Source organism: Onychomys torridus, chromosome 3 (assembly GCF_903995425.1).
Source record: "Onychomys torridus chromosome 3, mOncTor1.1, whole genome shotgun sequence".
Classification (NCBI taxonomy): domain Eukaryota; kingdom Metazoa; phylum Chordata; class Mammalia; order Rodentia; family Cricetidae; genus Onychomys; species Onychomys torridus.
Genome location: NC_050445.1, coordinates 36,239,310 through 36,264,841, shown reverse-complemented (window position 1 = coordinate 36,264,841; position 25,532 = coordinate 36,239,310). Strand labels below are relative to the sequence as shown.

Genomic DNA, 25,532 nt, shown 5'->3' with positions numbered 1-25,532 from the left:
TTGTTATTGTATACATGCATATTCTTATGTGTAACCTGTTGAGGCCGTATAATGTGACTTGTATTATGTTTTGGGAGCTGACCATTTGGTCCTGAACAACCAGTTTGTGTGTTCTTCCCTGGGAAAGACAATTTCTCTGCTCCTAGCTTTCCTTGGTTGCCTTTAGTTATTTGTGTAGGATTGAGGCATTGTGGGCTTTTCTCCATCCCATTTGGCATATTCATTAGTGTTGTCTTTGTTTTTCTGGACATTGGGTGGTCATGTTTGTGAGACTTTATGTGTCTAGCTTCGGAGGCTAGCAGGAGACACATCTCACTGCAAACTACCCGATCTTCTGGCTCTTACAATCTTTCTGCACCCTCTTTCACAATGTTCTTTGAATCTTAGGTGGGAGGTTATTTACTGATGTTGGATCTTTAGCATTTACTAAACTCACTTTCCTAAAAATAGCCTAAAAAGGAAACCATGAATTAAAGATCCAAGTTAAGAACAAACCATGAGAAAATGCCAAGCCCAATTTATTGTTGTGCTTAGTAGGGCTCTTTGTGAGTTTTCTATGTATCTGATCTGTAATAACAGACTAATCAAATAGCTAAAAACTGGCCAGGAACTTAAATGAGTCAAAGGCATTTACTGAAATATGGATTTTTATCTAAAATCCTTAATATGAACCTTGCTTGTCCTAAGTATATGCATGCCTTGAGCTGTTGGCTAGTGTAATTTAAAGCTCTTATGGTTGGGAATTTAAGAACTTTATTTGCCCCATATTTAACTTCTCTGAGACTGATTTCTTTTCAGGTTATAATAAAGGTGTATATTCATAACATAATAAATATGCGTAAATTTTAAATGACTATATGTACATACACTAGTGATTTGTACTTTAAAATCACTTCTGTTAGGATATGTAGTGAAAGGCCCTCAAAGCTGCTAAGGACTGCAGTAATAGCACTGTGCCCCCACAAACACACACACACACACATACAAAGGGGTCTCTACCTAGCCCTGGTCATCCTGGAGCTTACTACATAAACCAGGATGGTCTTGACCTCCCAAAGATCCTCTGACCTCCACCTCCTGAGTCCTGGGATTAAATCATGCTCTACCATGCCCAGTACTGCATTGCTTCTGATGATCTTAGCCTATGCGTCTGAAGGCCATTGGGTAGGAAAGGATGGTTCCTCAGGGAAGCAAGGATAGTAAGCATCCTCCTGTGTGGAGGCCCTGTTAGCTTTAGTTGTTGTAGAGTGGAGCATGGCAGGGCCAAAAACAAACAAAAGGTGTCTTTTGAGTGTGTGGGAGCCTGAGATTTCCATTGTTTGTCTGTGAAGCAATATTTTTTAGTTCAGTGAGCCTCCTGACCACTTTTTATCTCCAGAGATCCTCAGACAGCTGGGTTCAGTGAGCACCTCAGCTGGGGGTTACCTCAACCCCCTCTCCTGTGGTCTTTCATCCTGGGCTACTGCCAAGTAGGAAAGCCGGAAAGTTCCACGAAGGCAAAGGCAGAAGCTGGGACTCCTAAGCCCGGGTTCTGAAATTTGTCCAACCTCACTTCAGCCATATCCTGTCAGCCAATGTCATCGAGCCACTAGAGAGTTAAGAGACAGGGGAAGACTGTTTCTAAGAAAAATTGCAAAGAATTGTGACTATATATGTTCTACTCCACTAGGATATGATGAGGAAAACCATGTTTCTTATTTATAGTTAATCAGTTTGACCCACACAGAATGTGTTTTCTGTCTATTTCCTTATTTGGAAAAAAAAAAACTACATTTTTGAACTGATAGTACACTATACTTGGTTTTTTTCTTCCAATGTGAAGACTATGGAGAGTAAAATGGGCAATTAAAATCATGCCTCCATTAAGTATTTTTTGTAGTGTGTTCAAAATAGTCTTCATATCCTTGATCTAGAATTAAGTGTTTTCAACATTATAATATTTCCATAAAACCAAGGTTTTTCTTGTTTTCTTTACTAGATGCTAACATAGCATGTCTTATTGAAAAGATTGCTCGTAGGGTTTTTTTTCCAGTTAGCTTTTTTACATAATTTTATTTTTAAGAAGAGAATAATTTTATGTACTGTTAAAAGTCTGAGTGACCCTGAACAGACTGGGAAAGATGGGCTGAATACTAACAGACCAATAACACTCTACATACTAGACATTTTCGAATAAATATGCATTAACTTAAAACATCTACCATAACTTTCAAGTCCTTAATTTTGAATAACTGTAGTCTTTAGTCTTTAATTAATTCCTTGTAGGAAAACATAACTTAAATTAAATTAGCATTTTTCTTATATGGGTCCCAAGAGTTCAAGGTATTCTGGATTTTAGATTAGGAAGTCAAGATTCCTAAATGTTAATGAGGTGTTTTCTGTGTCCTCTACATGGATGATGGATTATCCTATGACTCCGGTATATGCTAACCCTCTCCTAAGGCTTCACATACATCATGGAACAGCATGTGCTGGCTTCAGCAGAACTGCTCCAAACACCTAAAGGGTTGAGAAGTGCATCTACTTCATGTATTTGGAAAGCTTGGGAAACAAGAATAGTGAAAGATAGCTATTTAGCTAGAATAATTAAGGATCAATTACCTATATTGCAATCCACTCAGTTTCCTGCTTTCTGAATGGAAGTAGACATGTGAGATACCTGCCAAACAAGGCACTGATGCCAGATTGTTCCAGCTACTGTTCCTTTTCCTCACCAGCGCTTCACATCCACTTAAATTGTAAACCAGCGGCATTAGGCAGCAGCCAGGACCAACCTGAGCGTGTTCCATGGGACCCGCTAGCACTGATGCTGATCTCAGTGTTAACAAGGTCAGCATGGGTGTCACTGTCTGCAACTGAACAGCTCCTGACTTAACCCCTGGAAGATGGAGGTAGTCAGCAAATGTTTCATCGGACTGAACTCCATAAATGCCAGGGAGTCTGCTGTTCTTGCTTCCATTTGCAAAACTGGCTCCAAAATCAAAGGAACTTTTTTCTGGTTCTCCCAAAAATCTACCATTTCTTTGTGTTCTTCACATAATAAGACTCACAATAACCATTATAGCTTAGAAAGCTTCTTTTCTAGTTATCCATTATCTCCTTAGATTAAATAGTATGATTACCTTTAAATCTCAAACATACTTTAGTCATTTCACTTCATTATTTGATGCAATATATTTGATTATATTTCTGATTTTCCTTTGGGGATTTTATGGTGGTATTGTGTTCCCCGAAATATTGTGTGTTCCCCAAAATAAACTTATCTGGGGTCAGAGAACAGGATGGCCACAATATTACACATGAGGATAGGCAGTGGTAGTACACGCCTTTAATCCTAGCATTTCAGAAACAGAAATACCTCTGGATCTCTGAGTTCAAGGCCACATTAGAAACAGCCAGGCATGGTGAGACACTCCTTTAATCCCAGAAATCCAGCCTTTAATCCCAGGGAATGATGGCAGAAAGTAGAAAGATATATAAGGCGTGAAGACCAGAAACTAGAAGCATTTGGCTGGTTAAGCATTTGGCAGTTTACCATTCAGGCTTTTGAACAACAGCTCAGCTGAGAGCCATTGGGATGAGGACTCAGAGGCTTCCAGTCTGAGGAAACAGGATTGGGTGAGGAATTGGCCAGGTGAGGTAGCTGTGGCTTGTTCTGCTTCTCTGATCTTCCAGCATTCACCCCAATACCTGGCTCTGGGTTTGATTTTATTAATAAGATATTTTAAGATTCATGCTACAGGATTTTATTTATTAAAGGTGTTTCCTCTTGCCTTCCACTCTGATTTGTCTCTCCTTACACATCTTTTTCTTCAGCACCAACTTTGGCACAAACGTGCACTCAGTGAACATTATATCCATAATGTCCCAAAAGTTCTTTTTAAAAAATACAGGGTATTGGCGTAGCAAATTATGTTGAAAGAAGAAATAAAGAGGAGGCCAAAAACAAGAAGACCTGTTTGAACATGTTTTTGGGAGATGCATAACCTCAGGTTTTCTTCCCCACTTCACCTAGCTGTGCCATTATTTGTATCAAAACCATAGTAGAAGGCTGAGGAGGGTTGTTTAGCTAGTATAACACTTGCTGTGCATACATGAGGACTTGAGTTCAATTCTCAGTACCCAGTTAAAAAGTCATGCATGGTAGTACAAGCCTGTAATCCCATTGCTGTGGAGGCAGAGAGAGAAGGATTCCTTGGGCTTGATGGCTAGCCAGTATATCCAGTCAATGAGCTCCAGGTTCAGTGAGCGACTCCGTCTCAAAGAATTAGGTAGGTTTTTGCATGTCTACCCTCTAGAGGGAGTACATCTACCCTGTTGCTGTTGATAGTGCTAATATCAGGATAGTGCTGTTGATCCTTTGCTAACATCAGAGCACAGCTTCTTCAGTCTTCCAACATGATCCTAAATATGAGTGACTCTCCGGGAGTGCCCCCAGGCTTCCAGCACCAGATTAGGACTGCTGAGCTATCTAGCTAGCATCATGATCTGAGCAGTTACCATGTTCTCTGCCTCTTCAGCATTCAAATGGCATGGTTTCAGTAACCTGTGCATATTGTATAAGGCAATCTAAATAAATCACCTTTCCTAATGAAAAATATTAGGTGGAGCGTGATTGAGGAACAAACCCAGTGTCAACTTTTAGCCCCAACATGCCCACATGTACATACACGTACACACACCCACACAGACACACAGATTTAATTTCTAAAATTGATAGAATAGAAATCCTATTAACTAAAAAGCATAACTCATGCTGAAATTAGAAATGATGTAAAGTTTATACCAATGATTGTTTAGACCCTTTGTTTCCTTATGGACTAGCATCTGAGTATATAACCTCAGGCAAGAGACTAAAGAATCTAAACATCTCCCTAAAGAGGGCAGAGCAGCCAAAGGCACTGATATTACTAGTTCTCCAATAAAGAGACCTGCCATAAGAAGGAAGAAGAGGGCACAGAATGTATGTGACATGGAGAGGAGCTTCAGCAGAGGGAGCACAGGAATCAGCAGGAGTGGGCAGAGGGATGAGGAAGGGGAATGTGGAGGAGGCCCTGCAAAAACAAAAATATGTATGAAAATGCCATTACTTTGTGCGCTGATTTTTTTAAAATATTTTTACATTTATTTACCTATGTGTGCATATGCAGATACACACATGTATCATAGCACATATGTGGAAGTTCTTCTGCCATGTGGGTTCTGGGACTCATATTAGGTCATCATGGTTTAGTGGCAAGTGTTCTAACCAACTGAAAAACTTCACCACTCCTAAAAAGATAATTTTAAAGATAAGAGAGACCTGCCAGATCATCCACAAGGGGAAGTACAGTCCATCAGCTAGACCTCCCCAAACATAGAACTTTACCTAGCCCCTCTTAAATATGGCAGACAACCAGGTACACTAGATATCTGTGGAGACTGTGTAATATAAAGCAAAGAAACCAAGACAAGCAGAAATGGTAACCTAGAAGAGACATGGATTATCCAGAAAGTGTGGAAAGGGGCTTGGAAAAATTATAGTTAGAAATAAGTAAAAACATCACATCCATGAAACAAGATCAATATGCGGTATGATAAGAAAGCATCCAGAATATAAGAAACCTTAGAAATATGACAGTGAAATTAAAATCTTAGAAAGATTAGAAAAAATAAAACTGAAAAAAAATCTAAGAAAATAGGAGAAGGAAGGAAGGAAGGAAGGAAGGAAGGAAGGAAGGAAGGAAGGAAGAAACAAAAGACCCTAAGGAACAGCACAAGGTCTTGGACAAGTAAGTGATAGGACCTCAGAGGGAAGGAAGAGAGAAGGAACAAAAATCATTAAAAAACATACAGAAACTTCCTAAAGTGGAAAAGACAACATTTCAAAGTCAAATGGTCAAATAGTTAGAAACAAACCTACATTCTCACCAACATGGTCATCTCAATGTTGCAGAACCCTCAAAATGAAGAGATAATATACTGCCAAAGAGAAAATTATCTTAAAAAGACCAAAAAACAGAAAAGCAATGATAAAAAGTAGCACAGGAAGGCAAAGGATAATAGAAAAATACCTTTAGGAGTCTTTTAAAAAGTTATTTCCAACATAGGGTTATGTATCCAATCATACTAATTCAGTGTGTTAGCATGTACAGGTATTTCAGACATGCAGAGTCTCAGAAAACCGGTATACCATGCAAACCCAAGGCTTAGCTATAGTAAAGAGAGGTTCTAGAATTCTCACAAGAGAGAGCTCCTCAGAATGGAGATAGGTGAGGCTAGGTTAACAGCACTTCCACTGGCCCAGGAAGAACATAGCACACCTCAGGAGAGTCCTGCCAGCACCCCCAATCTATGGATTATTGAAAGGAGATTTGTTCTATCTGGGAAGATCTTGAGGTTGGATGACCCCTCAGTACACAGAACAGTAAAGAACAATTCAGTCATCAAAGATGCCTGTGCCCAAATCCCCCAGAACCTAGGAATCTGCTAGGCAAAGAGGAATTAAAGTTGTTCATGAGCTCGCCTTAAAATAGGGAGATTAGCAGGGTAGCGGTGGCGCACACCTTTAATCTCAGCACCTGGGAGGCAAAGCCAAGCAGATCTCTGTGAGTTCGAGGCCAGCCTGGTCTACAGAGTGAGATCCAGGACAGGAACCAAAACTACACAGAGAAACTCTGTCTCGAAAACAAACAAACAAGCAAAATAGGGAGATTATCCCCGATCATGCATGTGAGTCCAGTGTCCTCACAAGTGGAAGAAGACAAGAGTAGGTTAGTAGGATGCACTGTGAGAGTCCACACTGCTGGCTTTGGAGATGAAGGGAAAGGCCATAGGGGGAGTAGTTGGTCAGGCAGTGATGGGCATTTGCTCCAGGGCCTCTGGTACCTGCGTGGGATGGGAAGAGCCATATGGTACTCAGCTCCCCAGTGCAATACCGGGGTAAGACACTAAGAACATAATCACTTGTCACAGCAGCAGGAGGAAGCATAACTGTAAGGATTGATTCTTGCCTCCATTGTTCCAGAAAGCAAAAATAAGGTTCAAAGCTAAAACAATGTCTCTAAGAGATGAGATGGCAGGTGCCAAAGCTAGGGCTGGAACCCAGAGCAGCCTGTTCCCAGCCCGGAGTTCTAACTGCCACTGTGGCTGCATTCTCTGAACTATGAGACAAGTGTGCCATCTTGTCTGTGCCTTACAGGAGCCTGCAAGGTGTGGGATGGGTGCCCTCATTTCTCAGAGGAGGAAATAGAGGCCAAGAGTGGTGGAGCCCGATCTAAACAGCAGTTAAGCACGGTGCCTGTCCTCTGCCCTCATCTTACTGCGTCTCCTGAAGACACCTCACTAAGTCATGCCACAGCCAAGAGCAGAACCCAGAGGCCTCCTGCTTATCTGGAGCCTAATGTTCTTGAAAGTGTGTGGAAATATCACAGCAAGGAACCAAAAGTGACCACTCTAAGTGCAAAACCATACATTTACCCTCTCATTGGTAGTGCAGCTCTGGTTGCTGAGAAGTGTTACAGGAACCTAAAGCCTTCCTGTCAAAATGAAGGTGCAGCCCCAAAGGCTCCTTCCTGGACTTCTTTTGTTGGGCTCAATAGCACCCCTTTACCTGAGATTGGGTTAAAGTCATTCAGAGAGGAGTCCTCTCTGCTCCTGTGAGCCTCTGTTCCCACTGGTCCTCTCGGAAGTCTGTGGGGACCCAAGCTAGAACGTTGAAAAGGCCATGCTCTTATTATCTGATGTTATGCACACCCTTGATCTCACACAAACAACTTGTGTCAAGCAAGTCAGACATTTCCATCTGAGAAAAACTGAGTGTCACCACATGCACTTATGCTTCATCTATATAATGCTCTCGAGGCTTCTGGATACGTGAACCAAGCCATTTATGCTTCATAGAAAGAGATTATATCATTTGAAATCCTCAATAAAAATGCACTCTCATAGTCTACAGATGGGTGTCATTTAATTATAATATGTATTTAAAATGCAGAGGGCTACATTAATTCTGTACTGTGGCTGAGATTTTAATTGCACTCAAGTTAGGAAATTCTGAGTTAATGTTCCCCTGGCATCTCCCATTCAGCCTCTTAGAACAGATGTATTGTGATATGAAGAGGATTTCAATATGTTTTCCCATGCTGTACATACAGGGATGCCTTTGCGACCCAGGAGTGGCAGGCATGGCAGCAACAGGGAGTCGATCTCACACAGAGGGTGCACAGAAGCCCATGACTGCCTTTCAAGGCTCTTCACTTGACAAGGTGCCTTTGGCCAACCACTCACTGCAGCTGTGGCTCCCCTTACTCCCGGAGGGCAAATTTTGTCAAACACTGCGGGGGAAACAACCACATTTAAAGTGTTAAGAACTTGAAACTACTCAGGAATTAGAAAAAAAGTCTGAGTGCTATGAGTGTATTTCAGAGCACATACTTAATATTTAAGAAAGGCTAATCAACTTACAACAAACTTGTCAGTTTCACTTAAGAACTGTTGTGATACACCGAAGTAAAAATCTATGTATAGATTTCACAATGCAACAGCAGAATTTTGAACCCTTAGGAACTGAACTTCTCTATAAACTGGAGATAGCCCAAGGGAAAAAGAAATGTCATCAGCAAGGATGTTTCTGACAAGCAGGCCAGCAGTGAAGGCCAAGTGTCAGCACAGTGAATGTGAGGCCCAGCACCCGAGGGACAAGCGTGGTGTTGAGGCTAGGGGAGAGAATGACGCTGTACTTACTTGCCTGACATTACAGTGTCACAAAAGACAGAGGTGAGCGCTCCTGTTGAGGAGGGATGAAGGTAAAATTGGCACACAAGAAAAGACATTGCCCTTCCTTTATTCCTTAGTCTTTCCTCTAGCTTTATCGGTCAGCTTGCTCTGTGCTCAGACCTGTGCACAACATGGTTGGGGGGGGTTCAGGGGGGACATTAAAATGTGGGGATTCATGGAGAACACTAAAAACAGAGTACTGTCCACTGTCCACTTCAGGGTTTACAGCCTAGCTGAGCTGTTATCAGCATAGGTGTGGGTTAAATTAATGTAGGGTTTTTTGTTTGTTTGTTTGTTTGGGGTTTTTTTACTTTAATTTTAGTAGCTTAGGAAATACTGAGTGTTCTGGAGACAAGAAAGGGATAATTCACATTGAAGGGATGGATATGCAGAATGTTAAGTGTAGAAACAGGAACTTGTCTTATATATTTTATGAGAATGTTTTTATTATGTATGTATGCCCCTGTGAAATCTTTTTAATTAAAATTTGCAAGGCTAATAAGAGGTGATATATGAGAAAGAACTTCAAGTTCTTAGGAAAATAGGCAGTACATAAATCTTTGGGGAAGAAAATAAATCCCAAACCCTCTTAGAAAAGTCAGCAAAGGAACCAGTCATAGAACTGAGACCTTCTGCCTCCCTGTGTAGGTCTTTATGCCAGACTTAGAACTACATATGTGTATGTCTTTAAGCTTAGCCTCATCAGCCTATGCTTCAGTGGTTTCAGATCAACAGTAGAGTGAAATGTCACCACCAGAAGAATCTGGTTTCTTAACCACCATCTCCAGAACCATCTTCCTTTTGTTTGTTTGTTTGTTTGTTTGTTTGTTTGTTTTTGCTTTTGTTTTTTTATCTGATGGCTTTTCTGCAGACCTTGAAATGACTGACAGATGACTTCTGCATTGTAAGGCACATCTTCCAAATACAGGGCTCATGAGAAGCTAGCTAAGGCTGAGAAGAGCATCTAAACATAACTGCACAGTTCTTTCTAAGATGCAGGAGGAGTACTAGACCCCAGACCTGAAACATTGTTATGTGCATAGACCAGCCTTAACCATCTATTTGTGCAGGATAGAGAAGATATAGAAGATTTCAGCAGATAGAGAAAACCCTGATCATGCCAGGTAATATGTAAGACTTAGCTAGGAAGAGACTGCCTTCATTTTTACAGAAGACTAACAGATAGGCCTCCAGAGTTGTTCAGTTGGTTTGGTTTTGTTGTTTTGCTTTTCCAAGACAGGGTATGGCTATGAGCCCTAGCTGGGCCGGAACTCTCAACATAGATGAAGCTGGCTTCTGAACTGTGGGATTCTCCTGCCTCCTCTCTGAGTGTAGGGATTATAGGCATATACCACCACAGTCAGCTAACTTGTTAGGTGTTTTTGTTTTTGTTTTTGTTTTGTTTTTTGTTTTTGTTGTTGTTGTTGTTGTTGTTTGGGGGGAGTGGAGGTGGATTTTTTTTTCTTTTTTATTCCCAACTCATATCTGGGCCTTAATGTAGGATGGAGGGATGAATTATTTTTTTTCTTGTATATAAAATACACTGATTTATAAGAAAATAGTAAATTTTCTTAAAGCAAGATGTTTGCAGAGGCTTATAGAAAACAACTCTCTTTTAAAGGAATGATTGCTTCCTTAAAAGTGCTAATTTACAAGTGAAATTTATGCCTCCTTGCAGAGTCAGTGAGAAGTACCCCAGGCAGCTGGGGGAAGACAATCCATTACCAGTTAGTGCACACACTCCGTGAAGGACATTAATTCACAAAATGAAAAACTAATCGAGTGTTTAGCTGGCCCTTTATCACTGGTGGCGGTCTGTACCAGCTCTATCCTTGGTGTTTACTGAGCTGATGGGACTGTGGGTAGGCCTGCTTATCACATCTCATCTCTAATGAGTTTGCATCACTTTCTGAGCATCACTGGCATTCCTGTTTTCTTCCTCCAGACCAACAATCCAGGGGTGCCAAGGAAGCCATGAAGTGACTGGGACCATTTCTAATTTTCTACTCTTTTTTCTTACTTCTTGATGCATCTTAGCCAAACCTCTCTAGCCCCCCACATTTGCACCTTATAATAGCCATATGCAAGCTTGCCCCTAGAGCTGCTGAGCTGATTAGAAAGCTAGCTCTTTTCTCCCCATAGTACAAGTGATAAACCTGAGAACTCGAGTGAGGCCTGTGTCTGACAGCCATGGCTCTGGAAATGAGAGCTTGCCTGGCTGAACTCCCCTCCTCCTCCTGTTCTGTGCTCCCATTGTCTCCACATCCCTCACTGTGGACATTTGGTCTGTCCACTGTGCTGTGGTTTCTATTTCTAAGGTGATGTCATTGTTGCTTCCCAGAGATGCATACATTTGGAAACATAGTGCAGTAGTCTGTGTTTTAGAGGGATGCTGTCTACATTGTTATATTTAAATAAGCACCTTTCAGATAAACACTTAAAATGTAAAAACTTGAAGATGCTCTCTGTCCACTTAGGAGTTTTTTGGGTTTTGTTTTGTTTGTTTGTTTGTTTGTTTTTATTCTATATTGTAAGTTATTTGAGTTGCAGATAATGAGGGAAGTGCTAAATTGATCTTACTTGGAGGAATTTTGCTTCCCTCTTTTTGCCTTTTGCCTGACTTGCCCATTTTGCTTTTCTGGCTGTACCAGTTGTTTCTATGCCCATCTCTATAGTAGGCATCTTAGCTAACTAATCACAACAGTCACATGCACAGATGAGGACTCACAACTCATGCGTTCCCTGGAGCTTCCCCAGTAGAAGTTAATGTTCATTGGTGAAGCACTATCTTATGGAGCCATCAGGGAAGCTATCTGTTCCATTGATATTTGTGTATTAATTCATTATAACAGTAATACCAACTATGGGCTAGGATGTAGACCCTGGAGCAAACAAGACCCAATCTCTGCTTGTAGGGGCTAGTAAGTCATGAAGAGACAGATGTGAGTGTAGTTACATTATGGTGAATTGTCAAATATGGAGGGAGCACATCATATGATGGAAATGTGTAAAGTACAGATCTGTACATATCAGGCAAGCCTTTCTAAAGAAGTATACATATCAGGCAAGCCTTTCTAAAGAAGGTGGCCTCTGATTTGGTTCTTGAAGTATAAATAGTAATTAGCCAAATAAAGAGTTAATAGCAAAATTATAGAAAGCGGAAATCAAGTAAAATTAAGAAAAGGCTATGAAGAAAATAATGTGTTCAGAGTATTTCATGTATTTATATAGGGAACTAACAAACAGTGGCACTACAAAGGTGAACAAAGGACAATGGCAGGCTATTGAAAGACTTAAAACACTAGAGAGATATAACCCAGTAGGGATTCGGAAGGATTTTATTAGTAAGACTAATAGAGAATGAATTGCAGAGGGATAATTTTTGAAACAAAGAGCTAGAACTAATGCATTAGCACAGAAAATAGTAAAGATCATCTCTGCCTTGTGCTACTAAACCAATACAATTAGCCCTCCATTTCCTTGCATATCAACCCATCCCAGATCAAAAACATTCAAGAAACAAACACAACTTCTCTGAATATGTTCAGACACTTTCATTGCCGCTATTTCCTTAAAAATAAGGTATAACAGCTATTTGCAGATGACTTACATTGTATCAAGCATTATAAATCATCTAGAAATGGTGTAAACTGTATGGGAATCTGTGGATAACCCCAGCATAAAAAGAACACCATTTTATATAACGGACTAGAACACCCACTGATTTTGGTATTGGTGGAAGAGGTCCATGGAGTGAATCCCTAGATACTGAGGAATAATTCTAATTCATGATGAGAATTGAGAGATTCTACATCAAATATGAAGCATAAACTACTGAGTAATGTTAGAACAAGAGATACAGTTCACTGATAGGGGCCTACCTAGCAGCATGTTTGAGAATAAAAGAGAATGGGGCCCAAATCTACACACAGATTGTATCTATGTTTTCTATACATCATACACACATATAATGTTTTATAATACTTTCAGGGCACCCTGAGTTGTTACTACAGTTATTAGGAAAAGTGTAGAATTGTCTAGAATTTTGAGATTTCAAACATTCAAATGTAGAAATGATCAAACTGTAATAGCAAATACAGTATGGTAGAAAGTATTCTAACATACACATCTGCACACATAAATATACACTGTACATTTATCTTCATAATAACTCCTTACATGGACTCCACAGTTATCACTGTTCTGGAGGGAGCAAAGGTTTATTTTATTTGGCTTACATATCATGATCACAGTCCACAGTTGTGGTAAGTCAGGAGAGGAACTCAAGCAGAAACAGGCAGAATCGTGGATGAGTGCTTCTTACAGGCTTGCTCGATACCCCTTGTTCAGCTTTCTGTCTTTCTTTTGTCTTCTTCTTAACTTTTATTGATTCTTTGTGGGTTTCACATCATGAATTCTGATTCCACTCATCTCCCTGTCCCCTCAGGTCCTCCCTCTGCCCTTGCAACCTCCCCCCAATAAACAAAACCAAATTTAAAAGAAAAACCAAACCCAAACAAAACAACAACAAATAGAATCTTATCATGGAGATTATGGTGTGGCCCATTGAGATACACAGTTTACCTTTTAGTCCATTCACCTTTGCTTGCAAGTGTTCATTGCCAGGAGTCACCGGTCTGGCTGGAGGCCTCTGTTTTTGCTACACTACCAATAATAGGCTCTCACTGGAGCTCCTCTTGGGTAGCCTGTTGTTGTCCTGTGTCATGGAGAGCCTACTGTTTTGGATCCATAGGTTCATCCCCTAGTTATCATTGTTTTCAACTACAGGGGAAGTGTGGCCCTGAGGAATGAGATTAAGTTATCTCACACATAGCCATTAAAATATTGAGCTACTAGCAGAATTTGATCCTATTCCATATTCCTCTTAGCTGTAAGTTAAATAACACACTACTTGGGTGTCATCCAGAGAAAACTTTGGTGTGAACAAATAGAAAATTTTGACTAAAAACTGGGAGAAAAGATGTGTCCCCATAGATGAGTGCAGGGCATGCACACAAAATGTGCTGTGAGCCGTCAGTATAGTGTCAGGGAAGCAAATCTGGAAGTAACCCAACAGTCATCTATCTGCTGAAGACAGGAAGGCGCAGTGTGCAGCTGCCTTCACACACAAAGCAGGAGATGGAGAGGCCACCAGCTTGCGGTGTAATAGACAGCAAAACCACTCTCTTTCGTTGTGTCTGCTGCAGAAAAGCGAGTGTTCAGAGGATGAAAGACCGGGCAGGTCATGGCAAGAAACACTCCTAAGGGATGTATTTGATGGAACCTAGCTACTTTAAAATTGACCTCAAATGGATTTAAGAGGTTTAAGGAAATTCATGAAAGTTGAAAATTGTAGACTATGTAAAAATATAGCACAATACTGGATGATAGCAGATCTCCTTGTTCTCAGCACAATGAATGGACTCTGAAAACTCCACTGAGCACAATTAGACAATGACCCCTGAAGCCAGTGTGGTTTCAGAAGAGCTGCTGATGGTAACCAGAGCCAGCATGGTCACAAAAAGCCAAGTGGCATAGGTGCCCAAGGCCACAGAAAGACACCAGATAGGACTTACAAGGAAGTAACGGGCAGAATCCAGCCCCGTATTTTTCAGTTCAGCTTGTATGTCCTTTACAAATATCAACTCATTCTTTCTCTGAAAATGAAAATCTACTTAGTCACCCAGCAAAGGAAGCTGTGACAATTTGGATGCAGGTTGAGCATCACTAATCTAACACCCCTTAAAAGCCGTAGTGAGAGACAGCCTGACAGGCAAGCAGTTCCAGAATTTGGAGCATTTCAGACTTTCAGAAGGCTATCCAGCCAGTGAAAGAGGCAAATGTTCCAGAAACCCTACAAATCTGAATTAAAACACTTTTGGTCCCAGGTGTCTTGGAAGGAATACTTAACCAGTACTCACTGTTAAAGGTGAGTATTCTGATGAATGGGCATAGCTAAGCCTGTCTGCTTCAGTAAGTCATTCATTCTTAATGCCGAGTGTTTAAACCAGTTGCTACAGGCATGGTGTGTAAGCCATGGACCCTAGAAGTTGCAACATTTCTTGTGTCCTCAAGGTCAAGCAGTTTGCCTGGAAGATGCATTCAGTATTGCAGGGAAACCTTTGCAGAGCCACTGCAAGCAGGTCCATGAAGGTGACCTTGGAATATGCTTAGTTGAGAATTGGCATATAACACTCATATATTTCTAGGGTACCATGTGACACTTTAACACATGTGTACAAGCACATAATCCAGTCAGGGTAGTATGTTCTCTACCTCCTTTATTTCTATTTGGTGCTTCTCCAGATCTTCATAAAATACATAGTAGGCTCTCATGAACTGTAGTCACTTCCCTGTGGAATGAGCACTAGATGCCATTGTCCAGCCTCCCTCTAGCCCCTTAGCCCACTCTCTAATGACTACTATTTGATGTTCAGGCTGGCCTCTTTAGTTCCCATATATGAGAGAAAACATGTGGCCTTTCTGTGTCTGGCTTATTTCACTTATCATAACATCTTTCAGTTCCATCCATTTTGCTGCAGAGGACAGGATGTCCTCCTTCCTTAGGACTGAGCAGACCCTGAGTGGGTGGAGAGAAGGAGAGACAGAGAAGGAGGACCTGTCTTAACCCATTCAGCCAGTAAGTTGCTTCCTCAAAAAACTAAAAATATGTCTTTCATTGATTTGATTCAGATACCTCATTTCTGGGCACATATCCAAAGGCAAGGAAGTCAGCATATTAAAGCTGCACCTGTACACATCCGTGCTGATGGCAGCAGTATTCATAGTCAAGATGGAGTATCAACCTACCTATCCATTTCCTACATCTTCAACTCGGTGTATATTTAGAAATAGTAGAGAAACTTTGGGCACAATCTTCTAGAAAACAGACTTGTCTGTGTAAATACTTTTCTGAAGGGAAGACTGAAACTTTTTTGCAAAGAAATGCTACAAAGTGTTATTGAGAATAAGAGTAACTCATAATTTGTGAGTGCTAAATACAGAAATGAGTAAGAAAAAAACAGTGTAGAAAAGGGAGATTGCAACTAAAATAATGAAGGAAAAGAAGAAAACAGGTCCTTATTTCTGGCACATATTATGTATGCTCCGCCTCTCCTCAACCAATGACACTTGAGCCTAATTTCAATGTACACACACACACACACACACACACACACACACACACACACACCCCATGCCCCCACCTCACCCCCCACCCCTCCCGGGCTTTGGCTGCCACCGTGGGAAGCACACTAGAGACCTGCTTGCTTGTCCAGAGTCTTCCTTTTCAAAGGCCAGGGCTTGGAAATCCTTGATTGTTTTGTTTGTTAGCAGCAGCATTCTCTTTCCAGATCTCACCAGGATTAACCAGTCTAAGTGCTTTCTCCACCCCCCACCCCCACACTCCCCCACCCCCACACTCCCCCACCCCCACACTCCCCCACCCCCACACTCCCCCACCCCCGGGTGAAGGTGAGGAGCCCTGCGCTGTAGGGATAGAGAACCCTGGAGCAAACCTTCAGGAAACCTAGCCTAGGGTTTACAGCCATTCCATAAAAGGGGAGGGAGGCCAAAGTTTGTTTTTTGTTTGTTTGTTTGTTTTTTGAGACAGGGTTTCTCTGTGTAGCTTTGTGCCTTTCCTAGAACTTGTTTCATAGACCAGGCTGGCCTCAAACTCACAGAGATCCACCTGCCTCTGTCTCCTGAGTGCTGGGATTAAAGGCATGCGCCAGCACCGCCCGGCCAAGTTTTTTGTTTTTTCCTTTGAGACAAGATTTCATGTATCCTAAACTTATCATGTAGCCAAAGGTGACTTTAACTTCTGATCTTCCTGCCTTGGTGTGCCAAATGCCACCACGCCCACTGTGTGTGGCACTGCAGCATGTCAAACCCACGACTGTGTGTGCTCAGCAAGCACTTTTACTTTCATTCCCAACTGAGAAGTTCTTAGTGACCTTCAGCCCACTCTTTCCTGTTCCTAATCTTGCCACAGTTCACAAATATCTCACAAGTAGAAGGTTATCTTCATTCATCAAGGCATAGTGAAGAATATGAAAAGCAGTTTAGCTATTTCAAGCAAGAAAAAAATAGATGTTTTAAAAATTGCTGAGAGAGCTTAGAAAACAGTTGGAAGGAAGCAAAAGCCGGGAAAGTAGATATCATCTTTCAGGAAATCAGGAAATGTAAGCAGGGCTCCGCCTACCTAGAGCTAGGAAGCAGCTGCAGGCCTCTTCCCTACCAGCTGCCCAAGTGTCAGCTCTCCAAGAGGAGAATGGTGCTTCTTTTCTTTTCTCGATGCCCTACACATCTCAGTGGCAGAACCCAAACCCCAAACCTACTGGAAAGAGGTTGGAAAATGTCCCTCTGCTTCCAGGAAAGGTGCTGGGGAAGATGCCATGTTGTCAGAAGACGAGTGTGCAAGGGCGTTTCCCACTTCCCTTTCTGCAGGATATGTAGTCTAGGGTAATATGATGGGAAGCATGCTTCCAACAAAGCAAATAACATAGCCAGTGAGTGACTCAGTGAATAAAGTGCCTGTCACACAAGCATGGGGACCTGAATTTAGGCTCCCCAGCATTCACATAAAAATAAACAAATAAACAAAGCTGGGTGTGTGCATGGCTTTGCATGCCGTAACTGTAGTGCTTGGAGAGGAGGAACATTAGAGGCCAGTGGATCCCTGGAGCTCTCCATGTAACCAGGCTAGCCAAATAGTGAGTGTCAGGTTCTCAAGAGTTAAGGTGAAAGTGATCAAAAAAAAGAAAGAAAGTAATCAAAAGAGACATTTGACATTGACCTTTGGCCTCCGTGTGTGTGTGTGTGTGTGTGTGTGTGTGTGTGTGTGTGTGTGTGTACACAAAGGCTCCTGTGATAGTGTACATAAAAAGCATCTCCCCAGTAACTCCATGCAGCTTCTTTTTAACCTTAGTAGAAGACATAACTTATATGTCTTTATATGCATATTAGATCATTTACAACCCAATTTCTGTCTCTGCAGTTGAAAATAACACAAGTTCTGTTATCTCAGGGTTAAAATTGCACAGGTGTCAATAATGGCTCTTCAGATTCCTATGCAGTGCTCCTTTCCCTGTGCCCCAGAGTCTCACCCCGGTGTACTTTCCTCCATCTCATTGTGACTTTAGCAGAAGAGCAGTAACTGTGTTCATGCAATAAATGCTGGTTCAGAATATAAATATGCGCATGACCTGCTGGGTCCTGCTTGAGTAAGGCTGAATTCTTAAAATAATACTTGTTTGTTTTCAAATGCAGACATTCTTGTCTTTATGAGGGAGACTACCTTCCCAAGGATAGCCCTGAGGGAAGGTAGCTTCAAAATAAAATGAGGATCAGCTAATCTCCCATCTCTGCCTAGAATGCTGCCAGATGTCACCCCTCGCCTCCCCACAAACCAAGCACCTCGTGCTTGCTGCACACTCCTCCTGTCGGTCTCTCTTGGCAGGTCCAGGGATGTCTCCCGTCCTTCTTACTAGACAGGCAGGTGACTGAGCTCTGCCACTGTTGGTCATCTTCTTCCTGTGTCACTCTCCTCATGGTTTATAACGAAGTTCAAAGGTCGTGACTGTACAGCACACAATCTTAAGATATCTCTGTATCACTTTTTGTCTGAACACCACACCGTGAACAAGTAAGCCCCGAGTCCGAAGAGTTTTTAATAGAGATGACTGGAATCTCAGTCTCCTGGGGTGCCTAGCAGGAGGCTTTGAAGCACTAACTTACATTTGCTGGGCATGTACTAATGCACTTGTCCTTGTTGTAAGTGCTGCTGTGTTTTTAAATCTCACTGAATCTTTATAATGACTAAAAAAATCATCTCCCTGTTTGCACATGTTGCTGCTTTGCCCGAGGTTATAGAAGTGCTTGAAGTCAGACTTTAACTACTGCTTCCTGGGCCACTCCTGGAGATACGGTGACTGTTCTTCCCTGAGCCCCACTGCCAAAAAAAGGTTGGTTCATAACTAAATATAAGAACATTCACATATGTGGAACACAGTAGTGCACAACTTTAATCTCAGCACTCGGGATGCAGAGGCAGGAGGATCTTTGTAAATTCAAGATCAGCCTGGGCCTACATAGTGAGTTCTTGGATAGCCAGGGCTACCTAGAGAACCCCTGTCTCAAAAAAAGAAAATAAAAGGAAGGAAGGAACAAAGGAAAAGAAAAAAACATTCATATATTGTTGGAGAAAATTAGATTTTGAGAATGTATCTTTTTTTAAAGATTTATTTATTTTGGGTGGTGGCCACATGAGAGGCGGGCAGGTGCAGGGCCCAGCCAGGAGCCTCAGCCCAGGCCTCTCTCGATCTCCAGGGGCGGAGCATAGTTGCAGCCTCCTGCGGGGCGGCCAGGACCACAGCAGCGGGTGCGGTCGGAGGCGGCACCCTTAGGATGGACGCCCTAGAAGAAGAGAGCTTCGTGCTGTCCTCCTCTGCCTCTGATGCAGAATTTGATGCTGTGGTTGGGTGTTTAGAGGACATTATTATGGATGTGGAGTTCCAGTTACTGCAGAGGAACTTCCTGAACAAGTACTACCAGGAGTTTGAAGACACAGAAAAAAATAAACTCACCTACACCCCCCATTTTTAATGAATATATTTCCTGGTGAAAAGCAGCTGCTGGAACGTATCCCAGGCTTCAACATGGCAGCTTTCACAACACTGCAGTACCATAAGGATGAAGTGGCTGGTGACATCTTTGACATGCTGCTCACATTCACGAATTTTCTGGCCTTCAAGGAGATGTTCCTGTACTACAGAGCAGAAAAGGAAGGCCGGGGACTGGACTTAAGCAGCGGCTTGGTGGTGACTTGTCTGTGCAAATCCTCTTCTACACCAGCTTTCCAGAACAACCTGCAGCACTAGGTTCCTCCTTCAGACATGTGTGTGATCACTATGAGGTCACCTGCCCAGCTGGCTCAGAGAAACATGGGCTACTGATGACAGATGCATCTTCGTTCATGTGAAGTTTTGTTGAGTCCTGGAAAACATGACCCACGCTCCTGGCCCTTGTCCAGAAACACCATGTAGTCAGTAACCTTCATGTTCATCCCTCCGATCCCAATGCAGGCACCTCCCCCATGTGCTTCAGAGTGACTCTTGGAGCAGGCCCCCTGTGGCCACCTCACCTGGGGGCCCTCCCTCAGCAGTGTGGTAGTGCAGTGTGTCAGCAGTGTAGACAACACACCCTCATGAGCCTTCATCCCGGCAGACTTTACATGAGCCCTTGTGCACCTGTTTTTACATGGGTCAGTTTCAGTCCTCAGCCTCAGTGGGGTTTTTGTTTGGGAGTGTTTATCTAGGGACTTCCTGGGGCCAGCTGTCCTGATTTCTGAGTCTCCTGTGATTACAGCTTGGCTGGCTGTAGGAGTCAATGAGAGATGTCCTCTACCCCAGTGAAAAGGAACTCCCGTCTTACATTAGCATCCTTTCCACACAGTTCCGCTGCTCTTGCTGCAGGCCCATCGTTCCTCTAAGTCTCTAAGCATTGTTTTCAAGAAACATTTTTATAAATGAAAACTCAGGCTCACCAATGAGTATGACCTCGGAACGCCCACAATCAACAGCCTCAAAGATCAAAGTATTATATGCTGTGTGCTTCTTAGTTGTGAGTGCTGTGCTGTGAGTGCAAATCTGCTTTCCGATTAGTGCCTCTCTTGGGCGCCAGTGCAAACAGGCTGTATGCTAGAAATAGGCTGCAGCTCTTTACAACAGCGTGCTAAGCGTGCTTGTGTGTGCTCGTCTACAGTCCTGTCACAACAGCGTGCTAAGCGTGCTTGTGCATGCTCGTCTGCATTGTGTATGCCAGTGAGCTGGGTTTTCTGGTGGGAGACTAGGTTGTCTGCAGTTTTTTCCTGTAACAATCTCTCCTGCCAAGGTGATGCTCCCCGATCCAGCTCCGCCTGGGGGAGGGGCAATACACAAGTTTTTCTGGTCATCTGTCATCCTGGGTGGACTGTCACCAACCAGAAAGCATGTGTATCACATCTCTAGAAAGAAGAAAACAGTTCAATTCCTAATGTACACTTTTGACTTTTACTTTCATAGTAAAAATAAGAATCCACGATGACTTCCCATGTGACCATTCTGATTTTACAGGATATACGCTAAGCACTGTGCTTTTTCTGTAGCAATGTGTTGTTTAGTGCTTTTGTAAAATGAGTAAAATTTGAGGTGTTTGGCAAGGAAAAAAAAGATTTAATTTATTTTTGACAAACCGTGGTGGCATACACCTTTAATCCCAGCTCTTGGGAGGCAGAGGCAAGAAGATCTCTGATTTTGAGGTCAGCCTGGTCTACAGAGAATGGTTATACAGAGAAACCCTGTCTCAAAAAAAAAAAAAAAAGATGTGTTTTATGTGTATGAATGTTTTGCCTGCATGTATGTTTTTGTACTACTTACATGTCTAGTTCCTGAAGAGGCCAAAGGAGGGATCCAAAAACGGTTGTGAGCCACCATGTGGATGATGGGAATTGAACCTTGGTCCTCTTGAAGAGCAACCACTTAACCACTGATCTTTCTGCCCATTCCCTTGAGAATATCTTATAATTATATAAACCAGCTGATTAAACAGCTCATCTTCATGAAGGATTTAAACACAGATTGGTAATATTTTAGTTTTTAAGGAAATTAATTGTGGAGACATATACACGAACTGTGAATTTTTCTATGAATGATATGAAAATGAATACATGAACAATCTTCATGTGTTACTAATGTATAAAGACAGAAGCATGGTCATATATTATTAACTTTCAGAAGGGATTAGCACATTTGACACATGAGAGATTGAAGGGAAGTATACAGCTGTAATCTTTCCCACATGTTAGAACACTTGTTCTCACTGAAGAAAAACAGTAGCAAGATTAATGCCTGTGAGTTCTGCCCTGTGTGTGAAGGTTAATTCTCTCTGCCTTACTGACCCCAAGATGCATCAGAGGAGCCCCTGCCAGTACATAGCCAGTCACAGTGATGTCACGTGTCTCTGTCTTCCATAAACCAGGTATCTGCATATTTTCCTGATGTTAGGAAGGGGTCTGAGGACCAAGTTTTTAGGCTTTTGGCTGGCTATTCCCTGAAATCAGTCATTCTCAGGTTTTAGCATGAAAAGAAAAGCTGGCCAAGTGTTCCATGATGTATCTATGACTCTAGAGGGTGTCTTTCCATCCACTGTATCTTCGTTAGGTAAATAATAATATTCCTGACAGGAATTCTAACTACCATGACTAAGCACCATGCAGCCAACACTGTTCCAGTCTTTTATTAATTTTCTTAGTTAATCACAAGAATCCTGTGAGGATGATGATCCTTTTCTTTTTTTTTTTTTTTTTTTTTTTTTTTTTTGAGCTGAGGATCAAACCTAGGGCCTTGCGCTTGCTAGGCAAGTGCTCTACCACTGAGCTAAATCCTCAACCCATGATGATTCTTTTCTTACAGGTGAAGAGCCTGTTATGGCATTATACCTGAAATTCTCAAGAGTAAAGAAAATTGTCTCTTAATCTGTTATGGAGAAAGTGATCCACATATGAGACATGAGAATTTGAACTCAAGTCTTTCTGAGGACATCCTCTTATTCAATGTACTTGATACTCTCTTGTTCTGGGAACTATGATATTTACTGAGGACACTAAGATAAAAATGAGATTGTTCCTACTGCCAACCAAGAAACTAATGATTATTTCCTATTTCAGGCGCAATTTATGAGTGACATGGCTGCTTAGAAGTAAACTCATGGAAAAGGGCAACTGTAAAGCATTCAGTTGAGGAGGATCCATGATTGGCTATCAGGCTGTTTACTTCATTTTGTCCCTATTTATGGGACTTGCCATCTGGTCTGTGTACTGGGGAACACACTTACTGTTTTCTGTTTCACCATTTGCAAATGAGCCTAATGTTCTAATTTGCACAGTGAATTAATCATGCCCTAAGGCTCTTGGGAAGATCTGCAGGTGATAAGCTGTAAGAATCCTGTTGGACCCTTTGATCTACAACATGTCCTGCCTGCAAGTATTCGAGTGCCATGGTGGCACAAACCTCCTTGTGGGAGAAACCAGCTAACTCCACTAGATGGAACCCTACCTGACACTGCTTGGGTGACCAAGACCCTGAGACTAGTTAGCCCAGGAACCTCGTGTAAAACCAAGTACTACTGTCCTTAAAAATAAATAAATACGTTTTTTTTAAAGTAGCAATAAAATGACATTCCTAGTGACATTCTGATATACTCACAAATCATAAATACTCCCGCAGCACAGGAGAACAAATACAGAGACCCATAGCCAGATATTATTCAGAGAATGAGAGACTTTGGAACACCACCCTAAATGGGATGTCTCAGTCAAATCCCTCTCCTCGGGGCTCAGGTACCTCTGTGGAAGAGGAGGCAGAAAGAATGTAAGAGCCTGGGATAGAGGACATCAAGAAAACAAGGCGTTCTAAACACACTAGGACTAACATACATATAAATTTAAAGAGACTGAGCATGCATAGGGCCTGCATGGGTCTGTACCATCTGGGGTCATGGGGCCCTAGGACTGAAAAAAGTGGACACATGCCCACAACTGTAACCCAGAATCTATCTTCAATTGATAACCACTTGCAAATGCAAATTGTTTTCTCACTGGGGAAACAAACTACTTTCAAGGCTGCTTGCCCAGCAGGAGATGGCCAACAGAACGCAAAGTCAACATCATTATTGGAGGTTTCTTGTTTCAAAATATTGTTTCAGGGCTTTTCGTTTGTTTTGTTTTTCATTTATACACACACACACACACACACACACACACACACACACATACATACATATTCTCACACACACAGGTCCTTGGCATATATATTATGCTTTCAGTTCAGTGTTTTTGTGACATTCCTGAGTGTGTGAACAAGTGGGTCTCTGAGCCTATATCTGTTTTATGTGCATTTTCTTGATCTTCTGTTTGTTTGTTTTGTCCTATTGTGATATATTTGTTTTTGTTTAATCTTACTATATTTTATTGTCTCTAGAAGCCTTTTTTCTAATGAGAGACAGAAAGGAAGTGGATCTGGATGGGAGAGGAGGTGGAGAGGAACTAGGAGAAATAGAGGGAGAGGAAACCATAATTAAGATATATTATGTGAGAATGAAGCTATATTCATTAAAAGGGAAAAAAGTAGAATAATTCTAAGATAGAAGAAAGTCCATGTAATAATAACATAGGGAAAATTATACTGTTAATAAGTTGGTGATCCCCTCCTCCCCTAATATGTCAGTGCCACGATTTGGTTGACCAGATATCCCCAGCAGTAAACTGAGTAAATGTTGACTTATATATGGTTGCTGGTTTCACATAAAATAATGTTCAAAGTCTTGGTTCCTACATAGAGTTTTCTTGTTAATGGCAGAAAGCAGCATCTTTCATTTCAACCTTGGGCTTTATCCCCGTGTTTGAAGGACATTTGTCCTGATTGGGTTTTGTCATTTTGGAGAAGACAAACCTAGACTTATTGGAGAAGAGGAGATGTAATTTGAGAAAATGGCTTCTTCATCTTGCCCTGTGAGCAAGTTGTGGGGCATTTTCTTAATTAGTGATTAATATATGTAGGCCCAGCCCATTGTGGATCGTGCCCACCCTGGGTAGGTGACCCCATGATGTATAAGAAAGCAGGCTGAACAAGCCATGAAGAGTAAGCCAATAAGCAGCACTTCTCTATGGCTGCTGCTTTAGTTCCAGCTTCCAGGTTCCTGCCCTGACTTCCTTCAGTGATGGAATGTGACTTGAGAGCTGTAATCTGAAATAAACCCTTTCATTCCCTCTACCAGGAATCCTGTTTGAACAAAGACAAATGTTTTCTCTCTGCCATTTAATATTTTTTTGCCTCAAAAATTATCTTATAACTTAAACCTGTCTGTTTTTCACCTAACACTTTAGGATGCTCTGTGATTTGGGTTTTATGCAGTCATGGACTTAATGCAGCTCCACAGCTGTGCATTCAGCAGGACCAGAGATGTTCCATAGCCACCCCTCCCCCATTTCTCTTTCATGTCTGCAGAAGCTAAATTGACCACATCACACGCCTTTTTAGTGGGTGATGAGGTTTTCTTGGCTTCTTTTTTCTTTACTTTTTTTTTTTTTTAGCCAAGCCTCCAGGAAGATTATTTAGAATAAAAGGAGGGAAAAAAAATCAATGTTAATGTTTCACCTAGGGCTGAAAGAGACTGATGTCTGTACTGTCAATCACATGCTATAAACATCATGTGTCCACACTGGTTTGCACTATATGTAGACAAGACCCTGAAGCTAACTGCTCCAAGACCTAGAGCTTGCTCAGACTTGTAACCATCAAGCAGTATTTTATGAGTACTGAATACAACAGCCTCTCTACAGAACCCTGCTGTGCGCAGTGTGTACTGTGGACTCTAAGTTGACCTCTTATCCCATGGTAGCCTAAGGGAACAACAGTCCATTTTTAAGTTGGCTCTTATTTTTGGTTTATTCTTCAGAAGGCCTCACATGAGTCCCCTTTGTTCTTTCCTTGTGAAGTAATTTTTCATTCAGATGTTCACACTCCTGGAACTTCAGTTTCTTCCCTGAAACAGAATGATGAACCAGACTGATGAACTGTTAGGAAGACATGAAGTTAAAACCATTGAAAAGATACAGCTTTTTTAATGGATATAAAATTCTTTGGTTTGTCCTTAACTTGAAGGTTAAATTCAGCAAGGATTATTGGCAATCTGCTGGATGTAAACAGGAGCTACATATTGTGAATCATGCCAAGAAG

At 41.8% G+C, this 25,532-nt stretch overlaps 2 protein-coding genes across 2 annotated transcripts in view; both read left to right on the top strand.

Moving 5' to 3' along the window:
• The window catches only part of Exoc4 (exocyst complex component 4), a 767,731-nt gene that overhangs the window by 665,577 nt on the left and 76,622 nt on the right, over nucleotides 1–25,532 (top strand). The gene's annotated exons all lie outside the window — the stretch shown is intronic.
• Nucleotides 19,165–19,637, top strand: LOC118579519 (ADP-ribosylation factor-like protein 2-binding protein). The gene is given in 3 exon segments (XM_036180826.1): nucleotides 19,165–19,350; nucleotides 19,352–19,377; nucleotides 19,379–19,637. Coding segments are annotated over 3 exon segments (471 nt in total).